This window comes from Macroventuria anomochaeta, assembly GCF_010093625.1.
Source record: "Macroventuria anomochaeta strain CBS 525.71 unplaced genomic scaffold BU25scaffold_28, whole genome shotgun sequence".
In the NCBI taxonomy this organism is placed as follows: Eukaryota; Fungi; Ascomycota; class Dothideomycetes; order Pleosporales; family Didymellaceae; genus Macroventuria; species Macroventuria anomochaeta.
The window spans coordinates 205,473-232,869 of NW_022985389.1; the positions used below are offsets into that span (position 1 = coordinate 205,473).

A 27,397-nucleotide genomic window follows, 5' to 3' on the forward strand; every position below is an offset into this window, starting at 1 on the left:
ACACATGATACATGTCCCGGCACACCGCTGTCGCCTATCCTCCACGGATGACCACGGTTGCCCATGGTCCAAGGTGAGGAGCGCAGGTGCAGGTGCAGGTGCAGGTGCAGGAACGACGCCGATCCATTCCATCACAAGGCGTCACAAGGCTGAGCCTTCGGTTGAACCATGAACAGAAAGAAGCCTTCATGCATCAAAGCAAGAAACAGCATCTTCATTCTTGCGACGCAGAAAGCCGACTTGCCCAGCACACCTAACCTCCAACAAATCATTGCCAGCCTGCACACCGACGCCACGGCCGAAGCCACCAAACCCTGCCTGCACCAAGTCCCTGCCTGCACCAAGTCCCTGCCTGCACCAAGTGGCGCCACGGCCTTTACGCTGCACAGCCCGTGTGCTAGCCCCCGTCGACTCTTTACCCTGACACGGCTTACACCAAACAGGAAATGTATGGACTGCGAAGGCACGACGTTCAGATGTGTTGCTTTGTTCTTCGCCTAGCAATCATGCGACGTGTACCAAGGCGAAATGCGGGCAAGTCAAGCGCTGACGCGGTGACGGGACAGTTTACAGTTAGAGAGTACATGGAAACATAGATGCTGTGGGCTGGTGACGGATAATACCCTCGTTTGCAGAAGACGGGAAGACGCTTGCTTGGAATGGTTGTATTGGGTATCAAAGGTCAACATGATCACTATATAACACTACAGATGGTACGACCAGGCACATGCAAGTCTACACCAACGATTCCAGCTCATCTAGAAGGCGTACAGACCCCGCATGTTCCAGATCGCTTCATCGATCATACCCGGCGTCCATTCAGCACCCGTCAGCTGTGCGGCAATGCTCTCGCGCTTATCCCTTGACAGGACCAAGAAACGCTCGATCAGATCGCCATCGATGGTGCTCTTGACAGGAGCAAAGTAGCTACGGAAAGCCAGGTGGTCGCGACCGGACAGCGGCTGATCGTCGGACCGGAGCTGCAGCTCCAATTGCTGGAACATCTTGTGCTGCCTTCGTGATGTGAAGGGGATGAGGGCACCCAGTGTGCCTTGCAGACCGGCCCAGAAGATGATGCGCTCACCACCGGACAGAAGGATGGTCTTCTGTATCGACACGGGGATGTCGTTGGCGAAGTAGTGTGTGACGAGGTCGAGTCGGTTCGCTGTGCCACCAAGGTAGCTCTTGTCGACGAGCAAGTCAGAACCGTCGGGTGATTCGTCGGATCCCTCCGAGACCTTCTGTGGGCAGCGTACAAGCCAGATGTTGCCGAACTTGTCACCACCAACAGTAGTGTCGTAGTCAAGCATCTCGGTGGCGGTCGTATGCCTCGAGATTGTGTCATCGACGAAGGGGATCAGTCGGTTGGGGTGGACTTGATCTTTGTGGACAACGTATGTGACGGACTCAACTTGGTCGGAGACTACCAGGCGGCTGCCCTGGGTCTTGATATCCGTGACGCGAGTGCTCACGCAGTTCGAGGCCTGCGCCTTTCGAAGAAGCGAGCGCATACCGCAGTCGTAAAGGCAAAGGTTTCGCCCAACGCCAGCGATGAGCTTGCCCTTGAAAGCGAGCAAAGCTAGCGGGGGCTCGTTTACATCTGTCTCGTGGAACAGTTCAAGCTCGCGACCTGTCGGTGAGATCTTGTAGATCTGTATCGACGCACCAGAGAATTTGTAGGGTGTGAAAGTCAGGTCTTTCGCAGTACCGACGGCAAGGAAGGCATCCTCGCCACGGCTGTCGAAGTAGACCAAGGCAGCGCTGACCAGCGATTGGTTTGAAGGCAGGTCCACCGTATGCGTAACGGCCTTCTCGGTCACGGGGTCGACAACTTGAATGCAGGAGGCCCAGCGACCTTGGACTCGTGGGTAGCCGAATTCGACTGCTGGAAGCTCATCGCCAGCAGCCTCTCCGTCGATGTCCATCTCGCCATCAGCTCCATTCTCGGCCTTGACACCGTTTGCCTTCTTGGCCTTCGCTTCCTGAATAAGGTTCTGTCGTGTGGCATCGTTGAGGGTGTTGTTCTCGCTTTGGATGACGTAGAAGACACCCTGGTCGTGGTGACCGACCATTTTCCTCGGCGTGTACTTCAATGGTATTGTCTCGTAAGTCGTGTTGTCCGTCAAGTCGTTAAAGGTGAAGATTCTGTTGACAGTCAGCCGATGGTCCTCGAATCGATCGTGTAGTATCGAGAGCAAAAATCAGACTGCGTTTCAGCAGGAACAATTGGAATAAAAGTTTGGCCCACACGGTTGTTGTTGTTAAGGGGTACAAAGTATCATCATTGCAGTCGTGAAGGAAAGAGGGTAGAGTTACGTACCGTAGTTCAGCAGCGCTCACACAGATGATACCCTTGAACTGTGTGCCTTCGAAGTTCCAGGCAGACTTGAAGGGGATGTAGTTCAAAGGTGTCAGCTGCAGAACACCAGTCCGTGGGTGAGTGTAGCCGAGCCATGGTCTCGAGGTCATAGCAATGATGGCAGGCTCATCAGCGACAGTTACCTTGGCGAACTTGATAGGTTCTGGGCCGAGGAAACGTCTCCGAGTATCTCCAATGTCACCAGTCATCTCGTCCAAAACGGATCGAATGTACACACCACTCCGCAGACCGATGTGGAGGTACTGACTGTAGCCTCGCGGTGATTTGTCGGCCATCATGTTGATTGTCAGATCGCTCGGTGGTGATGTGAGCGCCTGGACGGAGATGCTTCGCAGAATGTTGCCCTCCATGTCAGGACTCAGGTTGAAGATCCTCACCGTCTGATCGCTGCAGCCGACTGCCATAAAGAAAGCCCGCACGCTGCCCTCGGGCACATCAGGCATGGTCAGACAGTTGATGGTGCTGTCCAGAGCAATTTCTTCCTCCGCCATGGCAAGCGAACCATCAGAATCGCACTCGAAGTAGAGAATTTGGCCCGAGCTAAGCGCGATAGCAACCTGACGGTTGTTGGTAGCGCATGCAACAATGGTCCTGTGCGCCGGTGGTTGCCAGTCTGTCAAGCTGGCATGTGTGGCGTTAGCATCATCGTCGGGGAACGAGATGCCCTGGATGTGACGGATACCCTTGGGGTGGATCTGGATGATGCAGTCTTCTCCAAACTGCTGTACGCCAAGAGTGTTTGTGTCAGCCAGGAAGCCAGTGTTCGCTGCCTCCTCGACGTCGTCACCAATCTTGAGGACCAGCGTTCGGCTGTGCAGACACATGACAATGAGCGTGTCATGTTCATCCTCCGATGTCAGCTTTGTTGTCCAAACATCGGAGGCGTTCTGCGGTAGCGGTGACTCGATGAGATCGAGCACTTCCAAAGCGTTCCTCGTGGTGCGGAACGTGCTGCGACCACCGGCGCCGTTGATGGTATAGATCTGAGGCGCATCTTCCAGCGCAGGATTGGCGACCTCCATACCCATGATCGGGTTCAAGCTAGGGATGGTCTCGACGGGGGTCAAGTTCACCAGGGCGCGTGGCTTGAAGAATGGAGGTGCGAAGGCTGCGTGCGGGTCTGACGGGAATTGACTGCTGTCGAACAGAGGGTCGTCGGTCTCGTCTCCCAGTGACTCGAGTTCGTACAGAATCCGGTCGCCCGATTCGCAGGCAGCGTAAACGAAACCCGCCCTCAAGATGCAGATGCTTGTCGCGACCGGGATCGTGTCGAAGTACTTGATCTTGATCTTGTCGACTGCGCCATCGGTAGCTTCCACGGTAAGCTTGAACAGATCGCCGTCGTCGGTCTGGAGCAGGTAGAAGAAGTCACCGCCCTTGAGCGAGTACAGTGTGCCGGCAACGATGGTTCGCTTGCGGCTCGGGTCTTCTGTGGCTCCCTCTCGGCGAGGAATGGCTAGCCGGTGCACGCCCGACTTGTTGTTGAAGATGCGGCGGTAAGTAATGCTGTCTTCTCCGCAGACAAGGACTCCGCTTGGTGCGTTTGGGCCTCCTGGGACACGGAAGAGCGTGTTCGCGGTGCGATCTACGGGCTCGGCCCACTTGCGCACAATGTGGTTCAGGCCCAGGTCGAGCTCGTAGTAGACCAGCTCTTTCTTGATCTCGTCGTACGCCTCGCCCGAGGGATCCGACTCTGCGGCCGAGTAGTCGACCTCCAGCGTAGCAAACATGGGGTTGTCGTATCCAACGTCCAGCCCAATGAGACAGAAGACCAGTGTTTGTGGCTTGTGTGCTTCGAGGGGCGAGGATATGGCGATGTCCGTGTGACCGCTGCGGGTAAGGATGTAGACGAGCTTATTCTTCTCCGTCGACGCGACCATGATGGCGCGCCCTTTCGGGTCGGCCGCCAGGTACTCGCCCGGCACGACGCGCCGTATTCCAGACTTGCCGTACGTCTCGAAGTGGACCGTCTTGAAGCTGTGCTCGTCCGGCACGTACTCGTAGGTGACTAATCGACCCGAGTCGGTGGTTATGACGATGTGGTCTGTTTTGTCAGCGAGGGTTCTCAGATGTCTTCATACGCCAGTCCGCCACGGGCTCGGGGGAGGGGGAGGGGGAGGGGAGGGGGGCTGCTTTCGAAAATCACTAAACTGGCTTATAGCGTGTAGAGAAGGACTGGACATACCTTTTGTGCCGCCCGCGACCCTGAACTTGGCGATGCGACGCACGATGCCAAAGACATCCTGGGAGTACATCTCCTGGAAGCCCTTCTGCCGCCGCGAAACCTCGAGGATGGCCAGGCGCGAGCCGTTGGCTGTGAGGATCTGCTGCTTGCCGTTTCCAAGGAAGTCCCCGGAGATAGCGTCCTGTGTCGCCGACGGCTGCTTGACCGTCAGGGCATACAAGGACATGGAGGAGAAGGTAGTCATGTTGGGCGACTGCGGGCGCTGGCCCAGGCACTGCTACGCGACGCGTCGGAGAGTGGGGAGCGCGTGTACACTGCCGTCACGACGCGATGGAACAGCAATGACGCCCTGTACGGGAGAAGCAAGTGCGCGGACAGCTGGATGGAGCGGGATGGGAGCTGTCGAGGGCTAGAAAAGATTCGACAGGTTTCAACTGGTCCAAGCTCGGTCGACGGTGGCTTGATTTGTCCGATGCAGTGCATTCCCCGCAAAAAAAAGTTAGAGACGGGCGGGTGTCTTGTGTGCTGCAAGTCAGGACGCGGGCAGCCTCCCAGCCCACCACACATAGCAAAACCAGGCCACCGCACACAGCAAAATGAAGCGCAAGGTCGGCGCTCTCGAAAAGATCGAGGCGGACCATGCCGCGCTCCGCTTCAAGATCAAGCGCGACCCGCAGAGTTACCGCGACGACTTCAACAACCAGTGGCAGCAGTACGAGACCCTGCGCGACCTGTTCCTCCAGAGCCCCTCGACACAAGGCACGGGTCTTGCAGACCTGAAGGATCTCGTCGAATTCGTCTCGCACGTTGCTGATCTGTACCCCGACCTTTGCGCACAGTTCCCGTCAGACCTCCAGCAGATCCTCCTGCAACACCACGAGGTGCTCGAGTACGAGCTGCGCGACAAGATGGTGGGAAGCCTGTGTCTGCTGCGCAACAAGGACGTCATCGATTCTGTGGCGCTCCTCAACACGCTCTTCCCCGTGCTCGTCGCCACGCCCAGCAAGTCGCTGCGGCAGCTTCTCTTCACCAAGATTCTCTCCGACCTGCGCTCGTCGAACGTCAAGACGACAAACCACAAGCTCAACCGCACAGTACAAACCGTTCTCTACAACCTGCTCGAGTCGGACAAGGAGTCGCCAAAGGGCATCTGGGCAGTCAAGATCACGCGCGAGCTGTGGAAGAAGCAGATATGGACCGACGCGCGCGCTGTCGAGGTCATGCGCCTCGCGGCCCTGAGCGAGAACGAGAAGGTCATCGCGGGCGGAGTGCGCTTCTTCCTCGGTGGCGACAAGGAGCGTGAGGAGGCGGCCGAGGAGAGCAGTGACGACGACAACGTTGACATGGCCAAGTTGAAGCATCAGGCGGGCATCAACAAGAAGACGAAGAAGAAGGCCCGCGACCTCAAGAAGGCTGCTGCCACGGTCAAGCGAAAGGAGAAGAAGAAGAACGCGCCGCACCCGCTGAACTTCTCCGCGCTCCACCTTCTGCACGATCCCCAGGGCTTCGCCGAGAACCTCTTCTCCAAGCACGTCCAGAACACAAAGGCAAAGCTCCAGCTCGAGACGAAACTCCTTGTCCTGCAGCTGGTCTCGCGTCTTGTCGGTCTGCACAAACTCACCGTCTTGTCTCTCTACTCGTACTTCCTCAAACACCTCACCCCTCGACAAGCCTCCGTCACCAGCTACCTCGCCTGTCTCGCCCAGGCAACGCACAGCTACGTCCCGCCCGATGTTCTCGAGCCGCTAGTCCAGAAAATCGCCAACGAATTCGTCTCCGAAGCCTCGGCCTCAGAAGTCGCGGCCGCAGGTCTGAACGCCATTCGCGAGATCTGCGTTCGCCAGCCCCTTGCAATGACCGATACGCTGCTACAGGATCTCGTCATGGTACGCCCCTCCCACCTGTCCTATGTTACCCCGCTTTGACTCACGTTTTCGCAGTATCGCAAATCCAAAGACAAAGGCGTAATGATGGCCGCCAAAGGTCTCCTCTCCCTCTACCGCGAAGTCGGCGCCGAACTCCTACACAAGCGCGACCGCGGCAAAGACGCCAGCATGGGCATCCGCGCCGGCACCATCAAGGAGCAACGCTACGGCGAAGAAGCCGCCGGCGGCATCGAAGGCATCGAGCTGCTCGAGGCCTGGAAAGAAGACGAGCGGCGCAAGAAGCGCATCGCAGCCGGTCTCGACCCCGATGGCACGGACGGCGACTCTCAACTCGACGAGGCCGAGGACTGGAAGAAGTGGGAGCTCGAGAGCGACAGCGATAGTGATGAGGAGGGATGGATTAACGTGGAGAGTGATGGCGAGGACATCAACATCAGCGACAGCGAAGACGAGGACAAGGGCAAACCAAAGGCGAAGAAGGCGAAGCTCGACTCCGCCACACCGGCACCGAACGAAGGATCCAAATCCGCAGAGCCAGAAACCGCTGCGGCCAAACAAGCCCAGATCTCCAAACTCCTCACCACCACCATCCTCACCCCCGCCGATCTGAAACAGTTAAAAGCGCTCCAAGAACAAACCGCCATAAACGCACACCTCCCCTCCCACAAACGCGCCGCCATGCTCGCCGCGCGCCACGCCGACGAAGCCATCACGGCCGAGACCATCGAAGCCGCCGCCTCGCTGGGCAAGAAGAACACCAAAGAAGAGAAGATCGCCATGGCAAAGGCAGACCGCGAGACAAACCACCAATCCACGACAGCGAAGCGGAAGGCGAAGAAGGAGTCTGAGGGCAAGAGCACGACGAACAAGGAGAAGGCGCGCAAGAAGAATTTCTTGATGACCCTGGGCAAGGCGAAGAGTAAGAATAAGAGGAGTTTGGGCGACGTGAAGAAGACGCTGCAAGGACACATTGAAAGGAGTAAGAGGGGGGGTAAGCGGGGAAATAAGGGGAATTAGCGTGTTGTGCTCCGAGTACTGTTTAGGGGTGGGAAGGAACAAGTTCGTAGATGATGATGTGGAAAGCTCACGATACCCGAATAGACATGTTGACATGAGACGGGGTTGGTTTGTTATGAACAGTGTGAGGCTGTGAAGCAACTTACACATCCTCTACTTACCCGCCATGCGTACACATATATCGTCCTTCTCACCCCCATGTTCCACAGACCAATTCCGCCGCACGCCGTCGAGTAAATGTCTTCCCTCCGGCCATCACACTTCCCCCTGTTCACTCCGTTCTGCATCTCGCTGCCGCCATCCTCTTCCTCCCACTAGTTCTCACAGCAGGCGACACAACACAGTCCTCGCAACTTTCGGTGATGGAGTTACGAGCCTCTGCGTGCCAGGTCTCGCTACTGGGGATGCAGCTGACGCGACGACCTTGGGTAACGACTTGACGGGACTCCCAATGCTAGTTCTTGCCAGCGGGGAAGAGCTCGTGGCGACAATGTCGGGCAATGCGGCCGGAGCTTCTGCAGTGCAGCGCACTGGCGGCGAGGTGGCGACAATGGCACTCTCCTCTTGGGGCTCATTCTCTTCGTCCTGGCTTGCTGCTGGCGTCGAAGCTCTGCTTCCCCTATACACGTCCGCGACGCCCAGGCCAGAGCCATCTTGCCATAGCTTTGCGTCCGCAGATAGTAACCCTCGGACCTCTTCGTCTTGCTTCCTCTTCTTCTCTGCCTCAGTCAGCTCGCTATCCGTAAGATGGTGAGTAAGTGGTTTGATTAGTGAGGTCGTGGTGCTCCTGCTCACACAAGGAGTGTGCAGATTCGGCACAGCTTTTCGAGACTGTCCAACTTCCGAGTTCAGCCAATCGGCCAAATGCTGGTTCTGCACAGAGACCAGCATCGCGATGTCCTCTCTCAGACCCTTCTGATCTGCTGAGTGCGGATACGCTCGCAGGAGTGAGGTAAGTAGCGAAGCGTGCTCGATGAGTGGTGTGAGTTGGAAGTGGGGGTCAGGCAGGATAGTGATTGGGCTACTCTTGAGCTTCGCACTGCCACCAGGCGTCTGCGTTGGGTATGTTTTGCGCATGGAGATCGTAAAGTTGTGATTGACTTCGTCTGATTCCGACTCGCTGGTCTCCTCAGGATCTACTGCCATCTTCCTCTTACGCGGTGATGATCTCGAGTACTCTCGCACGTGTTTCACGGCTTTCCTCCGTAGTTGTTCTTCTGTTGGTAGTAGAGGTGCCTTGTGCCGTAGGTATGATGGAGGAGGTGGAGCGTAGTACTGGATGCCCGGTCTTGTGGGAGGAAGTGCAGCACCCTGCTGCGATGCCAGATACTGAGCGGACATAGGGTACTGCATCTCGAATGGAAGACCTGGAAGACCCTGTCGGACATTCTGATTCCTACTCAGATGCCACACTGGTTGAGCCATCTTCGCCGTACGCATGCGATACATGTCGTGATTTGGATGGCCGGTAAATGTGCTTCCGTTCGCTGGCTTCGGGGCAAGAGCAGGTCGTGGAGGTTTGTAAGTGTAAAGCTTGCTGTGTCTGTCCTGAAATCTATGCGGTTCGACTTTGTCATGTTGTTTCGTCCTCGCTTGGGCTTTTGATCGTGGTGAGTCCTCGACCAAGACAATTGGGTTGTGGGAACTGCCAGGCGTGACAAGCTTCTGTAAGGCAGCCATGACTTGTGGAGCCGAAGGTCTAGCTTGCTCATGCAGAGATCGAACGATCTTGCTGGGTGAACCTTTTCCAGGTGTTCTTCCCGTAGATGGTGAGGTGAGAGTAAGGTCACTCAGCTCACTGCTAGACTTTAACAGTGCTGTAATGTTGGTTGACAGAGAAGGCTCCCGTGAGATGGAAGGTGGTGCTGTGACAGTCTTTTCTAGCTTGTCTACTGTAGCACTGTCTGAGAACTTCCTCCGCTTTGTAGGTTTCGAAGGGGCATTAGAGGTTGGTGCGGCATTTGCACCGCTCCGTCGCGTGGCAACCATAGTGCGTCGTCCTCTGCTAGTCCTATTAACGACAGAACGCCAATTCAATGACTGTGTGCACCTACTGATACTTGGTCGAGGAAACCTGCACGAGCTCAAAGCCTTGGAGATTATGGTGGTTGGTCTCGGTTGTGGCTGGTGGTAGCAAAGGGCCCTACAAAGTTTTCGTATCGATGCGCACGGTGAGGTGAAGAGCAGCATAGACGGAGGTGAGACGAAAACAGAGAGCCTCACGAAGATGGATGTTGCCTGGGTGACTGGGGAAGGTGCAATCATTTTCAGAAGGAGCAGGTCGCACACATGGTCGAGTCAACAGCGGGCTCTGTTGCGGAAGGCACGTTCAATAGGTACATCCGGGACTGCGAGAAGACGAGACAGTAGGCATGCATGAGAAAAGGTGAGAGAAGAGGAGAATTCCTGAAGACCTCCATGGTGATGCGAGAAAGACGGTCATTATGAGTTACTCAGAAACGCTCGTAATTTCGCCAACTCATCGCCGTCATTCACCTCATCCACAACACGATCGATCGTACCTTCGTCCCACGCGTAGCCATGCCACAGAAGCACTCCAATATCTCTCATCAGTCGCACCTCCTCTTGCCTGCCTCCAAGCCCCGGTACAAGGTCGAGCAATGTGGTCCAGAATTTGGCTTGGAGCTGCGGGGCATTGTCGTAGTACACAAAAGTTGGTCTGTCCAACTCTTGTGACGCCGGTTGGAGGAAACCAAGGAGGTACTCCAGGCCATAAAGGCACGTCCCAAAGGGCAGGTACTCAGCTTCCGCCCAGTCAACAAGCCCTGTGATCTCCCATGTTTCCTTGATGACGAGGATATTTGACGGTATGAGATCTCCGTGATTCAGCACGACAGGGTAGTCGTCTATCACGCGAAGCTTGTCCAGCGTGGTCTGAGCTCGCTCTCGCAGCCATTGATCCGGGAGTTCCTCAGCGAGTTTCTGAAGTTTCGGGACGATGCACGATCCTACTTTGCCTGTGCAAAGTGACAGTATCGTTTGCTCCTCGTTGGAAGGTGAGTCGGGTCGCAGAACGCTGTCTCTTCGCTTCTTACTTGCCACGTCTGGCCAGCTTTGTGCGATGAAATTAGTGAAGCTCGTGATGAGGGCTCGTTGCTTCTCTCGTATCTCAACTCCTATCGAACGTTCGTGGGGATGGAGGCGAGATACCGGCGTTCCCTCTAATCTGTTCATCTCGTATGCGCAAAGATCTCCTGGTAGGCAGAGATCCAGAGTTCGAACCATGGGAGCGACCAGCGAGTGTGTTCTGCTCGCTGCCCAAGCCGTGTCCAGGTCGAGGGCGTGTTGCGCTGGCCGAATTTGGACAATGAGTTGCTCGGCCACTTCAGATGCCCGTATGTGAGCACCACTCTGGAAACCAACTTCACTCACAATATGCCCTTGTTGTGGAGACAGAAGTAATGTGAAGCTGCAGTATCCTTGGTATTCGAACTTTTCCACGTGGTATCCATCGTACCTTCCCCGAACAGTTTCGACACACGTCGTCCTGTCCTTCTCTTGTAGCCCCATGCGTTCCCAAAAGTCATCTTGAGAAAATGCCATACCAGGTCCTGTATTTCAGGGTCTGCTCCAGTCCATATGGAGACTGCAACATCGCCGCTTGGCCGCCATGCTGCCTGCAGCCATCTCATCCCGCATCGCTTGGAACTGCCTTCTTGAAGTTCAGACACGGCATATTACTGCAGTGATATAAGTACTGAGGGTGTGCTGCAGCCAAATGCGGTTCGCTGGTTTGTTGCATGTGATGGTGTAGGAAGGATGCTGGCCGCGCCTAGTGTGGGGGTACATGCACCCCTCATGAACATCATGCACGTCAGGATCGCTTACGCAGGCATTCCTAAAGAAGCACGACATGGTAATCGACTTGCTCCGAATGTTTCCGCGGGTATCGAACTTGTCAGATATGCCAGCCCAGCGCTGAGTGAAGCCATCAGAAGTATACATGGCGATGGAGAAGTTCACGCGAGCCAGCGTGGATTCCTTCGGAGGCGGAGGAGGCGACAAGAATTGCGCGTGAGAATGATGAGGAAAATATTACATATCATTTTAGTACGACATCTCCTGCCACGTCGTGTCGTCACAAGGCAGGTAACTACATAAACTCCTCATAAACATACACTAAAGCCAGCTCAGTCGTTGGATGGTATCACAATAAACTCGTCGAACCCAGCGCTCTAAGCGAAACCACAGAAGCAAAAAACATCATCTCTCCACTACCACAAGGCAAGAGCCGCCACCGCAGCAGCACCGAGGCTAAAGATCGACTGGCTGCTGAGCACAGGTGCGGCATTGGCAGTGTTCTGTGCCGGACTGGTGGTTGTGCCTGATGCGCCGCTACCCAATGTTGGTGTGCCGGATGAGCCAGAAGAGGACGATGTGGTGCCTGTGCCGCTGCCGCCGGTGGTGCCAGAGCCAGCTGCTTGGCCGGGGCTGAGGTTATCGGCAGCTTGAGCGGCGAGCGCGCTGAATGCTTGCATAGTCTTTTCGCCGGAGGTAGGTCTATGATTGTGTTAGTCATGATCAAGGTGGACCAGATGCTTGAGGAATGTATACGTACGCGTTGATGGCTCCTACCATGCCTTCCTGGCAGTGCTTGCCCTGTGAGCAGTAAAACCAGATAGGCTTGTCATCGGGAACACGGATAGTGTAGGTCAAGAGCTGGGATGTTGAGTTCGCAGGAGTGGTGGTTGGCATGAAGCCTGAGAAGAAAGCGTTTGTTTTGTTAGACATAATGTTCTGGATAGGCACGCAAGGGTTATCGAAGGTAGACTGGACGACGGAGTGGTTCTATCTGATATTAGATGGTGCTGTCGCAGTACGGCTGTAAGGACGTACCTTTGGGTGGAACTGGAATTGGATCATGTCTCCAGCGTTTGCCTTCACATTGTTGGGATAGAAGGCGAGTGACCCGTTTGGCCCGCCGACTTGAATGGTATGTGTGACGAGCCCAGCACTCGAGGGTGTTGATGTCGATGATGCTGCAGCTCCGGATGCTGTGGAGGATGCCGTCGAGGCTAGGGATTCTGAAGCTGCGATGGATTGTGATGATGCTGAAGACTGTGCCGCCGCGAAGCCAACCAGGGCAGTCACGAGGAATGATTTCGAGAAGTACATGGCGGCGAGATGTCTTGTACGAGTGTCGATATGACGAAATTATTAGTATGCGAGTATTGAGAGAGTGGTATAGGCGACTAGCGCTCTAAAAGCTGGACTAGCCAGATGTTAAGAATTAAAGAGACCGTAAAGGTGAGATGAACGAAAAGATGGAAGGAAACGCAGCGACAGACGTGAAGCAGGGCAGATGTGGAGTAGAAAAGTGAGCCTGAGGAGTGGATATAGGTACTCTTAAGGCATTGAGGACGGCTTCGGAACGCTCGCTGATAGCGTTTTGCTTAGGCGTCGTCGTGGCGGTTAGCAGCTTTTCCGATACATGAAGGGCAGTCTGTGACGTGCTGGAAGCTGTTCGTGCTTCAGCCTCTCGCACCCTGGCACTTGAGGCTCGCAGCGTGCAACACCAAAAGTTGTCAGCGGCAGCACTGCACAGCGTAAAAACATAGTAGAGAAACCTAAGAATTCTATGCCAGTCAAATAATTGTCCTTGCAGCAGATTTTGAGTTGTTTGCTGCAATATCGCTGTGCGGTGCATGTTGTTTGTTCGATCGTGATCTTTTCGCGAGCCTTGGGCCTGGGTGTTCAGTCTGCGAAGCACCTCGTGTTCCAGACGTGTTTGAGCGCGCTCCAGCCGAGCAACGTCAACACCTGAGCGCCGGCAACGCCGAGAACCGTTTGTTGACGATACCCGAAGAGTTCCTGCTGTGATTAAAAGGTCTGCACAGCGCCTGTGTCATGCCGGATGAACTTGTCCTGGCGCAGTTCGTCTCGAACGGCTAGCACAAGTGGGAATTTCAGTGAGATGTGTTCGTATATAAATGTCCTTCATGGGATCACTAGTGCGTCGATCTGTACTTCTCTGCATGAGCTTCGAGGCCCTGCTACTCCTCAGGCACCCTTCTAGCCTCTCTGGTTCCAATCGACCTCATATGCCCCGTCCATCCTGTCATGGTGTCGGGCATTCATGAGGCCGTGTCCACCCGGAGGATGCTTCGACCAAAGGATGCTGGGTATGCAGACACCTCTAGGGCTCGATATAGATGTTGTTTGACACATGACAGCTGCTCTCCGACCCACGGCCTGAATCCGTTGTTTCTCCAGTGAGCACGTATCAACGACAGGCCACGTTTGTTGCAGCTGAGCGCGCCTACTGTGGGCTTGTTGCTGTTATATTCGACGTATATGTCGATATGCGTACGCGCATCTTAGCGCTCTGTATGCCGCTCGTTACTCAAAAGTCCAATACCAGTTGTGGTGCAAGCTTCTCCAGATCTTCGACCTGCAAGAAGCCATCTGATATGCCGTCGTTCCTCGCTGACTTCCCGCGCTCATGCTTGGCTCGCGCAAGTGCTTCTCGAACGAAAATCTCCATATAACGTCCCGTCAGGGTCATTGCGCCCTTTTGTATCTGCGTGTTTGGGTCTTCGAAGTTCTCGTGCAGTAATCGCGCAAGCAGTGGTGCAGGGATCGGATGTGCTGTTGTCAAGGGCTCGACGGTTCTTGTGGGTTTTGGCGCAGGTACATCCTCCATCAGATCGTCGCTCAGCGCATCGAACTCGTCCTCCTGCGCATCCTCTTCGTCAGAGGATATGATTGTTGCTGGTGGCTGGAAGCTAGATCTGGCGGTGGGGCCACTGGGCTTCTTCGACGCGCCTGTTGCGCGTGATGCAGCTGCTGTTGAAGCTTTCGCTGGCGCCTTTACCGGTCGTGGAGGCTTGAACTGAGGGCCTTTGCGCGTCGTTCCGTTTACGCTTGCATTCTTGGGCGGCATCGTGAGCTCGAGGTCAGTTTTAAGTTGAAGTGGTGGGTTTTGTAAGCATGGTGCTGGAGAATAAACGCTCGACGTGCAGCCGCGCATCGTAACGCGCGAACACGTGAGGGGTCATCATTGTCAAAAACAGCGCAGTACCTTCAGTACCTCGTCTGCACCTTTGATGAACATTCCGTGTTTTGTCGCAAACTATGACATTGCGAGGTTTTTGTTACTCTTCCACTTCGACGCAAAGCATGACGTCCTCTATTACTTCTGCTTCCGGGCGCGACCCCTTCAGGATGGCGTGGTGCAGGTACATGCTAGATTCTGCCAGTACTTGGGCGCAGGATCATATGGTGTGCATGCTGACCCGTTATAATCCCCATTAAGAGCGGGCGCATCCGCATACAGAAACCTGGGGTGAGGCAGCAAAACGAGACACTGCCTCAACGATCCTCACAAACATCACATGCGAAGGATTGTAGGTCAGCAATGTACGTTCGCCCTTAATTAGCCGATTTACTATTTCGAGTTTGCCCTCGTGCAGGAGGATCAGGATCCCCGTTCGTTGCAATTAGCACAGATTTCGTCTACATTCGAAGGTTACTGCAGACGATAATGCGCCAGTCAAGCTTTCACGACCACCGCGCCGGCCATCTGTCACAAGCGTATCTTCATCGTATTACGCGGGCTGTCCCGTCAGGGTAATTACGGCACATCGATCCTTTCGAAGTACTTGTGGCAGACGACTCCAAATGCAAACGCTCATATGCACGATCGTGGACGCTTGTGGCGTAAACGCGCGTAGGCGGGCAGTTTCAATAGAGACGTTGGACGAAATGCCCGCTCAAGGCACGTCCAACCGATGCAGGATGAAGACGACATAGGTGTGCACCCAGACTACAGTACCACTCTGGGTACGTCGTTACACTGCAGCTCGCATTCTACGTTCATTTCGAAAGGGTTCTGACATGCGTTGTGCCGTACTGTGTACTACTCGACACGTTTCACAAGCAAAGCAGCTGAGACTGAAGGATAAACGGCTACATGAACGTCGCCATTGTGCTCTGATTGGTGTGGTCGCAGTCAGTTGCGCTGGAACCGCTATCAAAGTATCTTCCTTTGAGGGTAAAGTCAACAATTGATATTTGACCCTGGCTAACTTCTCGTGTCTGCAATTGAGAGCTATAGCTTAGAGACCACGAACACATGCTAATCAGCGATGATGCGCCGTAGAAATGGTACTCTACTTCCCCTTTGGGCATGTCAATGGCCGAGTATTGTCTACATTTGCTGTCTTGAACGGCGGTCGAGGCCTTTGAGGAGGATCGTGAATTGGTACCTGTATTCGACGCGAGATGAACGATGACCAGTCAATTTGTTCGAAGGTTCCTCATAACTGCAGGATCACTTGATGGTGACGCATGTAGAGGTGTGACCTTCCTCAATACAGCGACCAGGCGCTCCCTTGTGGTAATGCTGCGGCATCACAGAGCGGGTGGGAAGCTCAGCGTTAGTTCTTGTTTGTGTCCTCGTTTTTCGGCTCGATGCCGGATTGACAGTCATGTGCAACGCAACCAATCTGAAGGAAATGATCACGGAGGACGAGAGCGCCCCAACATGCTGTGTGAGTCTGGCGGATCTAGATGCAACAGGTGTTGACGGGCGGTGACAGCTTGCATAGTGGCAGATCAAAGAGCTATACGCAAGACATACAAAATCAACAAGATTACAAGAAGAAGCACGGCTACGGCTGTCAAAATCCAGGGACTTCTAGACCATGCTGGCGGACACGAATGATTCGAGTCCAATCAGGGCAGTCCTATCACGAATTGGGGGGAGGGGGTTATGGAATGGGCACGCCGGAGTTTAGTTTTGAAGCTAGGAGGCACGACCAAACGGCGCCAGCGGTGTGTTGCATGGCTCTGGAAAGTCAGGCAGTGTTCAGGTCGGACGTGAAGCTGCTTGCAACGCTCGAGTGGGACTGGAGGCGCCTGCTGGACGGTACGGATATTCGACTTTTCTTTGACGAGTGGAGAGCTATATCGAGCTGCACCCGCCGAAGCTGACGGTCAGCAGTCTCTGCACAGTGCAGCTGGCAAAAGCACTTATGGCGTACGTGAGGGAGGCTGATGGTCTTGCTGATCCCCAAATGCAATTCGGTGTTCAAGTTTAGCGTGAGACTGCTGAGCCAAACGAGCGCTGCGGCCGCGATGCCCATCGTTGAGACGGTCTGGGGTGCCCGATGGCAGAGCGGAGCGCGGGCGCTTGGCTGCAGCACCCAGCAAGCCACACACAAAGACAGACAAGGGCGGCCGCGCATAGCCCAACTTATGCATGTCTCAAAAGCGAAAGGCGCGTGATGGACACCCCTGCTCGCTGTTTCCCAAAGCGGTTGCACTGCTCTACGCACTTTGGTCCTGGCCGACGCTCTGGTGTAGTCTATATATCACAAAGTGGTTGCGCTACCGGCAGCTCCTCACCAGCGCCGTTCCTGTCCTCTTGTGGTTCATTCCTACCCATCTTCGGGGTGTGCAGCAACCGAAACCTTTACATAACAGCAGTCTGCCCTTACCTGGCGTGCATACCATCCATACATCACCACTCTGCTCCGCCAGCCAAACCTCCCACAGACCTCGTGTCTTCAAGTGAGGTAGCCGCCGTCTGGCCACCAAACTCTGATAGAAGCCATCTCACGCACAGATAACGCACTCGACCTGCGATCAGCGCTCTAGGTTGCACAACCCGTTTTGCGTCCATATCTAGCGAGTCCCAACCCTAGGGATACACCTCAGAAATTCGCGGCTCCCCTCACCGACCAAACAAACAATTCGCGTCGTCACACCCTTGAACTCTTTTATATTCCTTTCCTACCCTGCCATGCCTCACTCTGTCAACAACTCGACTTCGACTGGAGCTAAGATGTCGCGGCCTTCATCCACCTCAACCTACTCAGCATCGAATGCCTTCCCCAAGCAGGCTGGCGCCACTACCCTCCTCTCGCCCGAGTCAAACGACGTGCAGGCACTCACATCGTCATCGCAGCTTTCTTTCACATCGTCGCCGCGATCAGTCTTAGAAACACCTGCATTCGACGATTCAAGATTACGGCCTGCCACTTCCGCCGGTGCCAACATTGCACGACCTTACTCCCGCCAACGAGCCCAGTACTACGAGGAACAGTTCTCCTACAAGGAGGGTACTACATCGAATGCTCGCGACCGCGTAACAAAAGATGCACCCATTGTTGCAGAGTTGAGGACGAATGTAATCGTAAGTTGCTAATCTCCACGATGCTCCACTCTTTCATGCATTGCTAATCGGCGCACAGATCAAGGATGAGTACACCCTTGTCACCGACCTCTCACATCATCTCTCGACCCGTTATCAGAAGCCCGAGACATCGATTATGATAACAGTCAACCACTCAGCGTGTCTGTTGCTCGGCGGTTCTTTCGAGCCTACCTACATTCTTACCATCAACGCACTGCCCGTGCAGCTGCAGCCAACACTCAACAAGCGCAATGCTGCCATGATCCAGAACTTCATGACCGAGTCAATTGGTGTACCAATTGATCGCGGCATCGTTAAGTTTGTTGCCATCCAGGAGGAGGCATTCGCGATGAACGGCATGACCATCCTGGGCGAGATCGAGAACCTCGAGCGGACTCAGGCTGAGGAGACAGGCATGAAGCGGGCTATAACCAAGAGCTCCCGCCGATCTGGTGTCTCCAAGGCAAAGAGTAGCATCACGCTTTCTCGCAAGACTTCCAAGGCTAACACCAAAGGAAGAACAGTCACCCCTCCGCTTCCTAGCCCTAGTCCACTCGATTCCGGAATAGCTGTCAATGAGAAGGGCCTCCAGGAGAACCCTTCCGCGCAGCCTGCGAGCAAAAGCATCAACCACAAGCAATCCGAGCCGGTTATGTCCAAGTTCAGCAGGAAGCCCACCACCAACCTCGTCCCACCACCCATTCCTGAGAGCAAGACAGCAAAGCACTCTATGCCTAAGCGCAAGAGTCTACTAAACATTTTCCGCCGCTGAGCGGGCTACCATCATTACTACGGTGTAGTGAGCGCGATGTACAATCTTCTACATCTCGTTTTTCATTGGGTACTTTTCGCGAGACGTTTCTGGTTTACCAAAAGTCATGACTCGTCAGAAAGAAGCATGGACATGCGCCACGGCGTTGAAGTCGCCATCAACCTGGGTAGGATGGTGACACAACTTCACGCGGCGTACACTTACCTCGGTTATCTCATAAGGTTCTGTCGGACTCTGCATATGGAGACCACACACTGGCATGGTTTTCTGTCGCAGTGTGCGACAATGGCATCGCGGGCGTTTGGGACCGGCAGTGATACATTGCATTGGGGCGATGGGACGCCACATCGCCGATGGATCTACAACTCTTCATTATACCCTTCTCAGCATCTCTCTCCAACCGAGGTTTGATAGTCCTCGCCACATAGAAATTTATCGTATAGACTGCGAAAGCGTTACCCATCTCCTACCTTGCCACGTCAGTGTCTGTCAGCCTCAAACCAAACGCCATTGTCTAGAACGCCATGCCGAACGTCCAAGCATTCTTTTTTGTCTGAGCTTATCGAGACACCACACCCAACCCTTCACACCTATCGTCAGCCTCGTCGCACACTCCGGACCATCAGGTGGTGTGTCTACAAGGCCACAGTCAAGGATCAACCCAGCGCTTCCTTGTTAACGTGCTTCGGCTCAGCACACGAGCGTCCTCGTACTCTCCACTAGCAGATCGTAGAGAGCTGAAAAGAGCACCATCAGACGTTCTGGGCTGACGCGAACTTTGGGCCGTCTATGCGTAGCGGAGCTAGCGAGGCGGGAGAGCATCTCTCAGACCGCTGCCCTGGAACAGGCGGCTAAGAGGCCAAGATGGGGGGCTAAGCGCGGTAAGGATGCGCACTGACTTGAGATGCTTGTAGGGCTGGATCGTGGAGGCCCCGGCGGTCAGGGAAAAGATTTTTTGTTTTTAATGGACGCAGGGTAGTGAGTGGCCATTACGCTGCAGCAGATGAAATGTTGGAGGACCTGGATGAGTTGTTGTGTGGTGGCTTCGGAGTAGGAACCGGTATCTATCCTGGACTATCTCTGTGGCTTCCGCGCCCAAGTGCCTGACTGGTCCTTGCCGGGTTTTGCTATCGCCGGTCGTAAGAATCGTTGATGCGAATGCTATGTCACTAGATATGCTAATATCAGGTTCCTGCGCCATATGCTCGGTTCGAGTGCCGTGGGCAATCATGTCGCAACTCTTGCTGGAGGCGGTGGGTGAAATCATGCATCCCGAACATCTACACCTCACAACAAAAAATTTGCAAAAACCACAATGGACTTAATCACGCAATCCCCAAGCAACCTTCGAACTGCAAACAAGCAAAGCCTGTAAAAGAGATAACAGACAGCAAAGCCGCATCTCTATACTTCCCGATATGCTCTTCCACCTTTACTACCCTTGAAAATTGAAGCCAGACTTGTTGTCACGGGTACTTCCCCCTTACATGTACCGGCCAGCCCTCGGACGTACTCCGGGGCTGGGCCGGAGGCTCACGGTATATATTCCTTACGAACCTTGAGGCTCGGCCATCAAGAATTCGTCTAATCTCATCCCATTTGGCTTCAGACGGCACCAATCCATCTTGTGTCCGATTGCCTGCCTACAGTGACCTCACAAGATCATCCCAGCCAAACAGGCAATTGAGTTTGGCGACAGGGCTGCGATTATCAGCGCTAGGCAGGCCGGGGTGGTGATGCTGCTCAGGGTCTGATTGGTGACGTAGGCGGGGATTTTGGCGAGAGGATCGAGCGAGGAGCAGGGTTGCATGACGTTCACCGATCATCGGAAAGTGACTTAGGTTGTCTGGTTTAAGGTGAGGATACTGAGTTGGGTGACTACCCGGTAGTCGAAATAAGTGCCCGTGCCGTGATGGTGACGGCGGCGACGAGACTCAGGCACCGTGGCGTCGGCGTGATTGCGTGACGCTGTTTGACATATTTGCGAGCAGCCTTGATGTCACTGACGAGCTGGGCGTGGAAGATGGCGAGTCAGTGGGTGTATTGTCATCAAGGAAGAGATGGCTGAGGGCCACAGGGGTACCGATGCTGTCAAAGATGTTCACAGGTCAGGTGATTTCATCCACTCCAAGGATGGAGGCATGGAAGGATGTTCTGAGCGCAAGAGCCTGGTCTACTGATTCACGAAAGGTTCACGTACGAATCTACAATGCCATTCTTTGGCATGCCACCTTCGAGGAACATATTACACAAGGTAGGCTTTGAGGTGAGGACATTGTTACAGCGAAGCGGCATCGGTCCATCTTTCTGCATGTCTAGTCGTTCGAAGCACGCATTCTTTTTCCTCTTAAGGTTTATCTAGTTCCATCTTCATCTCCATATTCTACACTTTTACAACTTGAAGTTGTTCATCTACCCAGATCTTCCTTACAATCTCTCTGCCGTCGAACGCTTCAGTCTCACAGCATTGCCGTTTCAAGTCCACAAGAGCTTCTATCACTATATATGCGTACCGTGAGGTCCAACCTTTAGGTACAGAATACCGTTCGCCTTACGGTCTGCTGGGACTGCGGCTTTCATGAGTCGAAGCTGCTTGTCCAGTGCAATCTTGACTTTCTTCAAGTCGGTCTGCCCAGTTAGCTCTACAAGCAGCTTGAACAGAGCTTCCATGCTGTTCCCAATGAGCTGCTGAGCCTCTCGATGCAAGTCCTCTTTGAGCGGTTTAGACAGTAAGGTGGCGGATGTGCACCAACTGGATTCGCAAAGAATGTTGAGTCTACTTGTTCCATACCGATGTTAAAGTCGAAGTCGGCTTCGTCGAAAATTGATTGCGCAATGTCATTGCCATGCTGCTGTTCTTGTAGATCGACACGAAGAGCGTTCTTGAAGCACATCAGCTAAGGCTTCCAGGTTACAGTAGAAGTTGGAATTCAACAACTCATAGGCTGGAAACATACCTTGGTTTGGATCCGGAGGATAAGTTAGGAACGGCTGCACGTACAGCTCTGGCTAAGGGTTCTGATAAGTTACTGGCTGCTGGCCAGATTGTGACTGGAAAGACTCGGGGCTGAAGAGTTGTTGGGTTTGGTGATCCAATCGTCGATATTGCTCGTATAGCTCTAATGGCGATGAGTCGTAAACATCTGGGCCGGCCAGAAGGTAATCGATGATCATTCGCGGATCCCGCTGTTGCTGCCATTGTTGTTCGAACTGTTACTGATGGAACTGGTGTCGGTCAAATTCTTATTGCTGGCTAATACGTAGAGCTGCCATGCGCAGGTCTAAGGCATCACACATAGCAGTTGCATGGGCAGTCTCTGCCTTGCGCTGGTCGTATGCTTTGGCTGAGCACTCATTGCAAGTCTTCCATACTTTGTCCTTGCGGAATAAGCCTTCCTCAGGGACTGGGTGCTTGCAATGGGAGCATGTCACGGTTTGGGGTGCTCCTGCCACGTCACACTAGCGTTGTTTACAGCTACCGACCTATACACACTGTTCGTAGCTTCACCCATATACAACCTCAGTTCAATCCTTCAATATTTCCGCACATGCGTACTGTCCACGCTCCCCGACAGAGCAAGTCTTGTTAACGAAGTTGGAGATGAGAGGCCGGCTCATTTTGTTGTGGTATTGAGTGATTGTTGTTGTTGCTTGTTTCTGTAGGTCTGGGGCATTAGTAGCTGATGAGAATATCTTATAGGGAGACTCACCCTGGCAATCAAGAGCACTATGACGACGAAAGACGTTGTGGAAGCGACTATGTTCAAGCTAGAACCTTCGATCTCAGTCTGTGTTGTGAGTGAGCTGCCTTTTTTCTTGGTCGTAACAATTCCTTGAGCATTTCTGTCGTTTCAGTTGCTATGGCACGTCTTTTCTGCAGCAATCATCGAATAATCGAATATGGGCCATAGTTTTAGTGGTGCCGCGGAGACGCGCGATATCCTGTATAATGAGGTAGATGTTTGCGAGTGGAAGAGTGAAGACAGGCGAGCCTGGAAGGTCAATACTGAGGGTAGGACAGAGCACTGGCGCCAAAGCAGAAGGTCCATTCACGGGTCACGACTCCGGTAGTTACAGCTCGCGAAGCTTTGGATCCTCAGCCTCGCTATCTCATGTAATAACATACATGCTTTACGTTAAAGATTCTCAATACTCCCGCCTAAACATGCTATTATTGTAGGGCTTGCACAAAGTTGATGGCTGCAACGTACCCATGAGTCGTGTGTGCAACACACCCTCTGTTCTTGGATGAGACCATGTGGGCCAAAAGTCCCGGACATCACAGCTTATGCACACCTCATCTTATCCCAACTTCCACCCCGGATTCTCACTGACACGCTCCGCTGGCACCCTAGGACCCGGAAGTGTATCCTCCAGAAATACAATCTTCCATGTACCAGGCTCCTTGTACACACTCCGATCCTTCTGCAACGCCTTTGCCCGCTTCTTCTCCTTCAACGAGACCTCTGAGCTTGGCTGCTGAATCAGGCGGCTGAGTGCTTTCCAGTCAAACCTCGCCATGTCGCCGATATCAAGTGGAAGAGATCCGTTGCTGTTGGGCTGCGGCTTTGGTGCGTCAGCGATAACCTTGGGGTGGCGCAGGTCGAATGCGTCGAGGACGTTGCGATGGTTGCCGTTGTCGACTTCGACGGGGCGCTTCTGGAGGTACCGTGCAGCCTGGGCAAAGAAACGCATCTTTGCGTCACTGTAGGTCTCGTTCATGTCGAGTAGCTCGCGCGGGTGGAAGCCGAGCTCGGCCTTACACCCACTCGACATAAGGACGTTGAAGTAGAGAATGGTCTCCATGATCAAAGTCTGCGAGGTGACCACGCGGTAGCCGGACATCTTCGCGGCATGCTTGAGTGCGTGGCTGCGGAAAGGAATGCGGTACTTGATCGCGGCGCCCCAGCGAGACCAGTAGTCTGCCCAATACATGACAGGGGCTTGTGCGCCGTTGCCGTCCGGGAGATCCCACTGCGCGGCAGCAAGATCCAGCACGATCTTTGCACCACATTTGAGCGTGATCTCGTAAACGCCCTTTGTGTCGCCGCGCTCGTCCACATCAGGGTACACCTGATCGTGGCGCCTTGTCTCGAAACCGAAAGTACCTTGGGCGTGAACGACACGTGATGCTTTGTCGACTGGATAGTGGACAACCTCCTTGATGTCGGTTTGTACATCATCGACTAGGTCTGTATGGAGTGTTAGTCTTGACTGGGAGATGTGTGAATACTTCCTAACTTACCTTGAAAGAGGGCCTGCACTGCAGCATGCATGACCACGAACGCCCAAATGGAGCTGCGGTCACTCAGAAGCGCATGCTTTGCATCATTATCAAAAGCACTGAACGATTCAGCGGGGAACTTGATGAGCCACCCGCCTGCGTAGCTCTTGCAGTCGGTGTGGCCCCCTGAAGCTGTCACGACACCTGTGCCATCCGTGACTTCGACCGCAACAAGATCGTGATCTTGATCACGCTTGATGCAAACATTCTTCATGTCGTAGGTCCACGTGTTCTCCAAAAACGCGTAAAAGAGCGACTGTGCGATCTTGCCGGCCTTGGTTGCGCGTTCCATATTCGGAGGTGTGGTGCGATGAACGTTCATGTGTACCTTAAGGTGCTCGACCTCGTCTTTCTTTCTGCAGTCAACGTCGCAATAGAAACGAGCGTCAATGAGTATTCCGTCGTTACGTGTTCGTACGCAGTATCTGCAGAAGTTGGCGGTCTCTTCTTTGCATACGAGGCAAGGTTGCCAAGGCATGGTGGGTGAAAGAGTAGGAGTTGAGCGGGCAGGTGGGGCAGAAGCGCAGTGAAAAGGACGTGGCAAGACGCAAGAAATCTTTGTACGTATTCGAGAAAAGGAACGCATGATGCAACAGGTCAAAGTGCAAGTGAAGGTAAAGACAAGCGTTGGGCCAGGATGGCGTCCATGGCATGCGCCATACCCATCTTAAGACCCAGCAGCTTGGAGTTGATCCTAGAATAGATGCTTCCAGCATGCTGTGGGTCAAGAGCTCAACACACTCTTGTACGCTATTGTGGTCTCAGTGTAATGGAGATGGAGACAAGCAGCGTGCCTTCGAAGCAACTCGATAGAGTAGGGTACACAGCAAACGCAGAATCACTTCGAAGCCTTACTGCCTGACCTAATTGTTGGGGAAAGCCGCGGTAATTGTCTTCCACATATCGTCTGTGAAGTGGTTGAAGTCCTCCAGACGTGGGTTTGACCGTGCAATGCCTGCAGCTGAAGGCCCGCTTGCTTAGCACTACTGGCGCTAAGCGGCATTACATGAACATCGCTAGCTCTGCTACTTCCTAATAACTGAATGTCCAAGGGTGACCAGAGATTGGAGATGTTGAAAGGACGCGATGGATGACATCGTGAACGATTCCAGGGTCAGTTGGCCTGTGCGCGTTGCTATGGACAAGGATGGCTCGCTAAAGTTTGTTGATTGCAGCTACCTGAACTTCGTGAGCGCACTTGGTGCTACACGACCTGCAGCTGCCTTAGCACATTGCATACAGCGATTGCGCACACCTTTTGAATAGAACTCCCAACATATCTACCGTCATACTGGCGCGCCTCAACGAATCCCCCATCCAAAAGATGGACCCGCCCTCTCTCCCACCCTCGCCCTCCAAGCTAGCCATGTCGCCCAGCATGCCACTTTTCCCAGTCTCTCCAGAGCGACTGACCGGCACAAAACCTCCATATGGTGACCCAGTGGTGCTCTCGCCTACAGCTGCACGATCTGGCTCACGCTCTGGATCACCACTACGCGAAGGCTCCCCTCTACGATCATCGCATCGACGAACTGATTCCGATGTATCAGTCCACGGACTGGCCGCCATGTTCGAGACTCTCGAGGTTAAGGACCCCAGAGAAGCTCGGGACAGGTACATGGCATTACTCGTGAAGGAAAAGGCCAAGTTCGACAAGATCGAGAAAGAGTACACCATGTCTTCGAGCCGGAAGGAGGTGCGCATCGAAGAGCTGAAGAACGAGCTGAAAGCGGCAAAGGAAGAGCTGGACTTGGCCGTCTCCAGAGACGCGTATGAGAAAGAGCGCAAAGCACACAAGGCCAATGTCGCCAAGTGGGAGAAGGTTTTCAAGGAGCGTGAAGACGCATGGAAAGTGTCGAACGCTAAGCTGGTGCGTCACGAACGCTTTGTATATTCGTGCCCTCACTAATGATTGATAGAGCGAACTTGACTACAACAACAAGCACCTCGAGGCTAAGAACCGTGAATACAAGAAGCGATACGTGGAAAAGGACAAGGAGCTTCTGAGGAAGTCAGGTCAGGTGCCAACGCTCCAAGCTAAGATCCAGGGGCTAGAGCGCAACATCAAGCGGGCCGAGTCTGATGTCAAGTTCAAGACTGAGGAGGCAGCGAAGTACCAGAGCCAGCTTTACAGTCTGGAGGTCGAGCTGGAGGGCGTCACAGCACGTCTCGGAGAGGAGATCTTGACACTAAAGGACCGTCTGAAGCTGGTAGAGAGCGAGCGTGATGCGCTCAAGACGAGTTTGAAGGAGGAGGAGGTTCTGCGCATTGCAACTGAAGGACAACTTGCGCTGCCTGCGGCCACCAACGACGAGGAAGACGAATTCGTGTCGCCTGTTCGCTCTCCACGCAAGCCCCGCAACATCCAGTGCGACGACGAAGACAAGGAAAACCAGTCGCCGAGGAAGTCTGCAGTTGACCTTCGCTTCCTGCAGCAGGAGCTGGCAGCTGAGAGACGCTACCGTGCGCGTGCTGAAGATCAGATCGAGTTCATGAAGATGGAGTGTCAGTTCCAGTGCTGCTCTTGTCGCATTGCCGAGAACAAGAGCAAGGCTTATGTCCACGACAACAGCTACGCAGCGCAAATGGAGGCCATCAAAGCTTCCGTGCCTGCTCTAACTCCTCCAGCGAGTGACAATGGTGACGACGCAATGGAAGTTGTCAAGGACGAGCCGGCCAATGGCAAGCGACCTTTTACACCACCGCCAGAGGAGCAAACTCCCGAGACGACAGTCGTAGTTCACCAGCAAGACGACGAGCCAGAAACAGCTATTGCCTTCTCACCTACAACCGGCACATTCAAGTCTGTTCCTTCACCACTTAAGGCTCAGCCAGAATGCTCTCTTCCTCGTCAGTCCGCTAGAGAATCAACACACTCGACCATGCGCTACTCAGATGCTCGCAGCGAGCTTGCCCCCTTGGAGGCAGCGTTCGAGTACGAGCCTCAGTCAGCCGTGTCCCAGGGCGGTGTCGAAGAGGAGAGCAAGAGCACAGACATTGCTATCCACGAAGACGATAGTGACGAGGAGATGGAGCCTCCCACACCAGTCGCCCCGGGACCTGGCACACCCTACGTCACAAAGACGACCACAACCACCATCCCGATTGCATTCTCACCAGCAACGCCAGCGCCGCGACCTGGCAGGCAGCTGATGAGCCCTTTCACAGTCGGTCACGGAGTGGCCAATGAATGCACCCCGGTCCTCGGCGAGTTGCAACTGAACAACGTGCCCTTCGATCGTGAAGCTGCACTCCAGGCCATTCGCGAGCGACGGGGTAGGGCCCGAAGCATGGCTGAAGGCCACGGAACGCCGATGAAGCAGATGCTTGATGGCGTGAAGGAGAGGCGAGACATCAGTGCACCAGTCTCTAGAATCGGCCGGAGATAGAGTTGGGGGTGAGACTTGAAGCATGGCTAATTTTTGGATGAAGATATTTTACGTTTTGTTCAGCTTTACGACTTGCTGAGCGGCATTGCATGGCGTTCTGGTTTGCTGCTCTGCCTCAGCGGTCTCAGGCATGGCGTTTTGGATAAGTGTTTGGTTGTTCTGGATAGGCTCGGCGAGGTAGATACCACGGTTGGGCATGGAGTTGGATATAGCATAATCGACATTTGGTGTTAAACTTGATCTTCTTCGAGCTCTTTAATTGTGCATTGAGAAATAAAGCTGCAGCTTCGAGAGCATCATCGTGTTGTTCGTCAGTCACGGTGAC

The 27,397-nt window shown here is 54.1% G+C and overlaps 9 protein-coding genes across 9 annotated transcripts; 3 read left to right on the top strand and 6 right to left on the bottom strand.

Annotated features, from left to right (window-relative positions):
• Nucleotides 1–665: 665 nt before the first annotated feature.
• BU25DRAFT_493243 (uncharacterized protein) lies at nt 666–4,938 on the bottom strand. Its single transcript, XM_033711701.1, has 3 exons — nt 4,566–4,938; nt 2,321–4,424; nt 666–2,145 (listed from the first exon to the last, which is right to left on the bottom strand). The coding sequence occupies exons 1-3, from the start codon at nt 4,807–4,809 to the stop codon at nt 759–761; spliced, it is 3,735 nt and encodes a 1,244-aa protein (XP_033559110.1). The 5' UTR covers nt 4,810–4,938; the 3' UTR covers nt 666–758.
• A 166-nt stretch (nt 4,939–5,104) lies between these two features.
• On the top strand, nt 5,105–7,468 carry BU25DRAFT_450341 (SDA1-domain-containing protein; the record flags this gene model as incomplete). The annotated part of the gene is made up of 2 exons (XM_033709690.1): nt 5,105–6,451; nt 6,506–7,468. Exons 1-2 carry the CDS (start codon nt 5,162–5,164, stop codon nt 7,466–7,468), a joined length of 2,253 nt encoding a protein of 750 aa, XP_033559111.1. The 5' UTR covers nt 5,105–5,161.
• A 235-nt stretch (nt 7,469–7,703) lies between these two features.
• BU25DRAFT_128690 (uncharacterized protein) lies at nt 7,704–9,709 on the bottom strand. The gene is made up of 2 exons (XM_033700480.1): nt 9,523–9,709; nt 7,704–9,470 (listed from the first exon to the last, which is right to left on the bottom strand). The coding sequence occupies exon 2, from the start codon at nt 9,455–9,457 to the stop codon at nt 7,790–7,792; it is 1,668 nt and encodes a 555-aa protein (XP_033559112.1). The 5' UTR covers nt 9,458–9,470; nt 9,523–9,709; the 3' UTR covers nt 7,704–7,789.
• BU25DRAFT_128694 (uncharacterized protein) lies at nt 9,709–11,140 on the bottom strand. Its single transcript, XM_033700481.1, has one exon. It carries the CDS (start codon nt 11,030–11,032, stop codon nt 9,911–9,913), a length of 1,122 nt encoding a protein of 373 aa, XP_033559113.1. The 5' UTR covers nt 11,033–11,140; the 3' UTR covers nt 9,709–9,910.
• Nucleotides 11,141–11,925: 785 nt separating this feature from the next.
• Nucleotides 11,926–12,450, bottom strand: BU25DRAFT_413095 (uncharacterized protein). Its single transcript, XM_033706950.1, has one exon. The coding sequence runs from the start codon at nt 12,218–12,220 to the stop codon at nt 12,011–12,013; it is 210 nt and encodes a 69-aa protein (XP_033559114.1). The 5' UTR covers nt 12,221–12,450; the 3' UTR covers nt 11,926–12,010.
• Nucleotides 12,451–13,832: 1,382 nt separating this feature from the next.
• On the bottom strand, nt 13,833–14,372 carry BU25DRAFT_433200 (uncharacterized protein; the record flags this gene model as incomplete). The annotated part of the gene is made up of 1 exon (XM_033708760.1): nt 13,833–14,372. One exon carries the CDS (start codon nt 14,370–14,372, stop codon nt 13,833–13,835), a length of 540 nt encoding a protein of 179 aa, XP_033559115.1.
• A 2,904-nt stretch (nt 14,373–17,276) lies between these two features.
• BU25DRAFT_346912 (Tautomerase/MIF) lies at nt 17,277–18,399 on the top strand (the record flags this gene model as incomplete). Its single annotated transcript, XM_033703124.1, has 2 exons — nt 17,277–17,627; nt 17,686–18,399. The coding sequence occupies 2 exons, from the start codon at nt 17,277–17,279 to the stop codon at nt 18,397–18,399; spliced, it is 1,065 nt and encodes a 354-aa protein (XP_033559116.1).
• A 4,057-nt stretch (nt 18,400–22,456) lies between these two features.
• On the bottom strand, nt 22,457–24,235 carry BU25DRAFT_474418 (uncharacterized protein). The gene is made up of 2 exons (XM_033710905.1): nt 23,645–24,235; nt 22,457–23,591 (listed from the first exon to the last, which is right to left on the bottom strand). Exons 1-2 carry the CDS (start codon nt 24,159–24,161, stop codon nt 22,702–22,704), a joined length of 1,407 nt encoding a protein of 468 aa, XP_033559117.1. The 5' UTR covers nt 24,162–24,235; the 3' UTR covers nt 22,457–22,701.
• Nucleotides 24,236–25,049: 814 nt separating this feature from the next.
• Nucleotides 25,050–27,072, top strand: BU25DRAFT_347006 (uncharacterized protein; the record flags this gene model as incomplete). Its single annotated transcript, XM_033703130.1, has 2 exons — nt 25,050–25,553; nt 25,603–27,072. 2 exons carry the CDS (start codon nt 25,050–25,052, stop codon nt 27,070–27,072), a joined length of 1,974 nt encoding a protein of 657 aa, XP_033559118.1.
• Between the last annotated feature and the right edge of the window lie 325 nt (nt 27,073–27,397).